This window comes from Lactuca virosa, chromosome 2, assembly GCF_052849685.1.
Source record: "Lactuca virosa cultivar CGN04683 chromosome 2, Lactuca_virosa_CGN04683_v6, whole genome shotgun sequence".
NCBI classification, from domain to species: Eukaryota; Viridiplantae; Streptophyta; class Magnoliopsida; order Asterales; family Asteraceae; genus Lactuca; species Lactuca virosa.
Genome location: NC_136427.1, coordinates 104,935,746 through 104,941,539, shown reverse-complemented (window position 1 = coordinate 104,941,539; position 5,794 = coordinate 104,935,746). Strand labels below are relative to the sequence as shown.

The 5,794-nt window shown below is 36.3% G+C and overlaps 1 protein-coding gene across 1 annotated transcript; it reads left to right on the top strand.

Annotated features, from left to right (window-relative positions):
- The first annotated feature begins 820 nt into the window (after positions 1-820).
- Positions 821-2,138, top strand: LOC145157654 (uncharacterized). The gene is made up of 2 exons (XM_079076664.1): positions 821-907; positions 1,005-2,138. Exons 1-2 carry the CDS (start codon positions 821-823, stop codon positions 2,136-2,138), a joined length of 1,221 nt encoding a protein of 406 aa, XP_078932790.1.
- Positions 2,139-5,794: the final 3,656 nt, after the last annotated feature.

Here is a 5,794-nt window from a genome sequence, read left to right as displayed (position 1 = left end):
TTTCGTTCAGGTACACCTTTGATTTTTGATCCAGAAATCGAGCGAACTGCAAGGAGACTGAAGGAAGAGGCAGCAAGAAAAAAAACGATCGGGTGGTCTCTTTGGTTCATCTTCATCTGTACCTCCAGAAACCCCCACACGATAAGGCACTCCCTTGTGGAACGAACCATATACGATTTTTCCTAAAGTACCCCCATCATCACCTCAAAACAGCCCTTATAAAACTTACTCCCCACCTTCCTTCATAAAATCTGAAACCACAGACTCTTCAGAAACCGAATCTGAAGACTTAACCTTGAGTGGAGACGAAGCAGAAAAGACCCTTAGAGAGTGGGCCACTCAAGAGGTCAATCAACAGCCCCTCTGTATCACTTTTCCGGAAGCCCATAACTTCGAGCTTAAATCTGGGCTGATACACCTTCTCCCTACGTTTAGAGAACTAGAAAACGAAGACCCACATAAATTCCTCAAGGAATTTTATGTGGTATGTTCTGGAATGAAGCCACATACGATTACTGAAGACCATATCAAACTAAGGGCATTCCCCTTTTCGGTTCAAGATGCAGCAAAGAAGTGGTTATATGACCTCCCGTCTGGTTCAATAACAAGCTGGAATGAACTCGCCAAACTTTTTCTAGAGAAATATTTTCCTTAGGCGAAAGTGTCAAACCTGGGCAGAGAGATTCTTGGTATAAAGCAAGGCAAAAGAGTGGCTCTCCACACTTATTGGGAGCGGTTCAAGAAGCTGCTGGTCCGATGCCCTCAACATGACATTAGTGATTATCAGATGTACCAGTGTTTCTGCGAAGGCTTGATACCCATGGAGAGGCGACTTATAAACGCATCAAGTGGAGGGTCACTTTCAGATATGACACCAACAGAGATCCGGACATTGATTGAAAAGCTGGCAAATGAATCTAAGCATTCAACAACTGAAGAAGAGTGGTACCCGGACCAGCCAAGAGGAGTCCTAAGAAATAAGTAATTCCCACCTGGAATCTCAGATTTCAGAATTGACTAAGGCTGTCCTCCTGCTAACAAAAGAAAAAGGTATTGAGTTAAAAGTCAAAGCTTGCGGGATCTGCTGCAAAAATGGGCACCCAACTGATATGTACCCAATATTGCAAGAGGATACAGTTGCAGTCAAGGTTGTCGGGGGCTACCAACATAATTTTCAGAATAATTATCAGCATAAACAACAATTTCAGCCTCCACCCGGAATTCAGCAGCAGAGAAATTTTCAGCAGCTGGGTTTTCAGCAAAATTTCCAAAACCAGCAGAATTCTCATTTTCAGCCCAACTTCCAGAATTCGAATTACCAGAATCAGAACACACAACAACAACATTTTGGAAGCTCTACTATGGCCTTGGAGGATATTGTTAAAAGTCTGGCCACCAGCACTCATGCATTCCAGAACGAAACTAGAGCTAGTATCAAGAATCTGGAGCAACAGGTGTCTCAACTTGCCACTTCTATGGGTCGTCTGGAGTCTCAAGGAAAGTTACCAGGGCATACTGAAAACAATCCAAAGCATAATGTGAGTGCTATTTTCTTGAGAAGCGGGAAAACATATGAAGGCCCAAGCTCATCTGAACCAGAAAACAAAGATGAAGAAGAGTTTGAAGAGGTTCTGATAGAAGAAGGAGATGTGGAAGGGATAGAAAAAGAAGCTGAAGCTGAAGAGTTTGAAGAGGTTTTGGTTGAAGAAGAATCTGAAAAGCTGGAAGAAAAAGAAACTCCAACACTACCCAAGCCAATTCTGAAGGAGTACAAGCCATTACCTCCATTCCCATCAAGACTGAAGAGTAGGAAGCGCGAAAGAGATGATGAAGATATTATGGAAATTCTTCGCAAGGTTGAGGTAAATATCCCACTTTTAGATATTATCCAACATATCACTTGCTATGCTAAGTTTCTTAAAAATTTATGCAACTCAAAGAAAAAAATGAAATCTAATGAAACAATTAAAGCTAGCAAAAATATATCCTCTATTTTACAAAATGGATTGCCTCCAAAGTGCAAGGATCCGGGGATTTTCTCAGTTCCTTGTAATTTGGGGAACCTTGATTTTCCAAAAGCCATGCTTGATCTAGGAGCTTCAGTTAATGTCCTTTCCGATTCTGTTTTTGAAAAATAAAAAATGAGAACTTTACAAAAGACCGGGACAATTATACAGTTGGCTGACCACTCAACAGTACACCCAAGAGGTGTACTGGAGGATGTACTTGTCCAAGTGGATAATCTTATTTTTCCCGCTGATTTTTATATATTGGACATAGGAAACTTGGACACTTCAGATGTGAACTCTATTATTTTGGGAAGGCCTTTTATGAAAACTGCAAAAACGAAAATTGATGTTTTTAATGGAATGATTTCAATGGAGTTTGATGAGGAAGTGGTTAAATTTCAAATTAATAATGATGATTTTCCTTCTGAAAATGTTTCTGTCAATTATATGGGTACCAGCAGTCCTTTATTAGAGGGCTGCTGTGAGTTTTCTAATGTCTTTGTGCAAGAAAATTTTTTAGACAGGAATTCATCTAATAATATATCCAAGAAGATGGCAGAAGATAAGCTTAGGGAGGTGGAAGAGGTTGAGATGAAATCTGCTACGGAAGAAGAATCATATAAAAATATGAAAAGAAAAAAACTTTTGGAAAAAGAAAAGGTGGAAGTGGTGATTTCAGATACGAATCTGAAAAGAATAAAGGTTAAAGAAAAGAATGTGGAGATTCATGGGAAGAAAAAGAAGATTAGAAAGAGAAAGTAGTCCAATCAACTGAAATACTTATATGATAACTATTTGGAGTCTTTCCAGTTTGTTGAACAAGTTCCAGATCCACCCATATTGCCATATTTGAAGGGATCTGGAGTCACACGAAAAAGAGTTGAGCTTCAAAGAAGTCCCAACCACACTAGTTCCTAAATCTGGTTGGGCAAAGTCGATCCAACGACTTTAAAAATGGGCGGCTTTCCGGGAGGCAACCCGATGAGTAGTTTTTAGTTTTTATGCTTTCAATAAAGAGATGGTCGCAGTTCTAAGCAAGCTTGGGGAAATCAGAGGATCTTCAAAGTCGCTGAAATTCAGATTTTTCGCCACATCTTCGTCAAAATCAAAATTTTGCAATCTTATCATGTATATTCTTTCCTAGTTGCAACCCCTTTTGTTTTTATATGCTTTATTGAGCTGTTCATTCATCTCTAAGCATTGAGGACAATACATCATTTTAAGCTTGGGGAGGGGGTTACTGTAAATATTTGCATTTTTGTTTAAAATTTTAATTTTTCAGTTTTTTTAGTTAAAATATTTTATTTTTCTGCATTCATAAATAAGAAAACAAAAAAAAAAACCCAAAAATATTTTTATTTCTAGTTATTTTTTATTTTCTGCATATAAAAAAATCAAATTAAAAATCTTTAAAAAATATTTTAAATGAGATGAGGATATTTTTTACATTCGATAGCGCTGTTAAGAGGAAGTGTGATAGTTATCGAAAATAGTAGTCTCATAACAATCAATTTTAAGAATTATATTTTCACGTGCTTTAAATGTTTTCAATATGAACCAACATATGAGTCAGATAATTTTTACAATGGAAGTGTGAGATAGAAAACGAACAGTGTTTTGAAAATATTTTCCTTAGATGCCTTAAAAAGAACCTAGATTGGATAACCCTTATCATTCCTTGAAGTATTGAACCTTATAGTTTCTGCGCCTTTTGAGGTTAGGAGGGAACTCTCGTTATACCCATAATAGTTATCATTTTTCAAGTATTGAAGATATGGAGGGCCTCAAAGTAAAATCCACGCCCAGTCAATATATATATATGTTAGATATGGTATATCAAGCAACTTGAAGAAATCTGCAATTCAAAGTCAAATCCAAGTCAAGTTCAAGTCGAAATCAAGAAGCAAGCAAGTTAAATATGAAGAGTTAATCAAGGCAAAGAAGACGTGTGGTATAATGAGATTGATCCCTCGATAGTGAAATCATAGGGGTAAGCTTGGATTTTTTGTCCATAATGGAGTTTACCTCGTTTATAGGACGAGTTCGGAAAAAAAGGAGGGGTTGGTCAAGCTAAGTTTTTATATACGAATTTTCGTGAAATTATTTTTTTGAAAAATACATTGTTTTCACAAATTTAATTCGGCGTATAAATTATTTGCTCAAGTTTGGTTTAACTCATTAAATATAATTATGAATCATTAGTATAAAGTATTGAGATTGTTGTCTAGGTAGTGATTTCATTGGAGCTTCCTCGTTGTGAAATCTGATCATTTGAAAAAAAAGAGTGAAGTACTTTAGTTTAAGTTTTTGTTTTATTTTATTTTAAATTCTTTTTAGGTCATCTACATCTTTCCATTTGTTTATAATGTTTTATCTTTTTCTTACTTGAGGGCAAGTAAGGTTTAAGCTTGGGGAGATTTGTTAGATGTCATTTTATGCATCTTATATGGTAGTTTTTATTATCATTTTAGCATCATATTTTGTACATTTGCATGTCATTTGTTTAAATAATGTTCAGCTCATGTATTTTGTTAGAATTCCCGTACTGCTCATGTTTTTATGTCGATTCCAGATAGTTCGAGTGGAGCAGTGCTTTGGGAGCAGTTGGAAGCACGTTTGGAGCTTAAAATGGAGCTTGGGACTTATGAAGGATTATGAGGAATGTTTTAAGATGCTTTGGTCAAGAAACATTCGATTTAATTGATCACACGAAGATAGAATATGCAATCTAAAGTTAAAGGATGTTGCTGGCAACTTTGACCCCCTGTCAGTATTTTGACCATATCTCAAGAACCGTAACTCCGATTGACGCGATTCAAAATGATCTGAAAAGTAGACAAAATTTTGGACGTCTTAGGCACAAAATGCGATTGGAGGTTGCCTTTATGAGATCGCATGGGGCCTTTTGCGATCGCAGGTTAGGTCGCATCTTGGATTCGAGGTTTTTTAGTGCCAAAAATTCATCCGGAAGCAAAAAATGAAAACCTACGATTATAGGTTATGTAAATGTGATCGCAGGTTGGCCAAAAAGTGTCAAAATAGCATCCTACTTCATTAAAAAGGCTCGAGACGCATTTTCTTCAAAACCTGCGATCGTAACTTTGATACATGCGATCGCATGCGCGTCGTTTTTGCTGCTGGACGTATAAATAGACGCTGATAGCATTCCTGTAACCTAAGTTGGCGATTCCATAGGTACCAGACGACGAAAATACGATTTTGGAGGCGTTTCTTCTCCGATTTTAGCGATTTCTGAAGATCTGAAGACTGTGGATCATCTCCTACGTTTAGTTTAGTAAGATTTAGTAGTTTAATGTTTCTTTTTATTGTTTTAGATCAGATTTTTGCCATGTCTGGCTAAAACCATAGTTTTCAGTTCTGCAAGACAAGTACTTTTCATGTGATTGATCACTAGATCTAGTTTTTGATATGTGTTTCTATCTAGATTTTTCAGTTTTGTTCTTAATGAATGTTTGATTTAGATTTTTGTTAGTCTGATCACCTAGCTAGGATTTTATTATTCCAGTTAATCAGTTATAGAATACGTAATTGTTCTAATTAACTGGTAATAAGTAACAAGTAATAAATTGGTTCCTTGTTTGGGATTTGACTTTATTATAAACTGTAAAAATCATATCTTTACGCTTCCGAGCTTATGAGAAGTATTAGGTATTGCTGGGAATTTTACAAAGAACTTAATGCAATTTTTCTGATTTAATTAAGAGCTTGTTTAATTGAACAGTGAAAAGTTAGGTTTATTTAAAGATCTTGTTTTGGTTAACTAA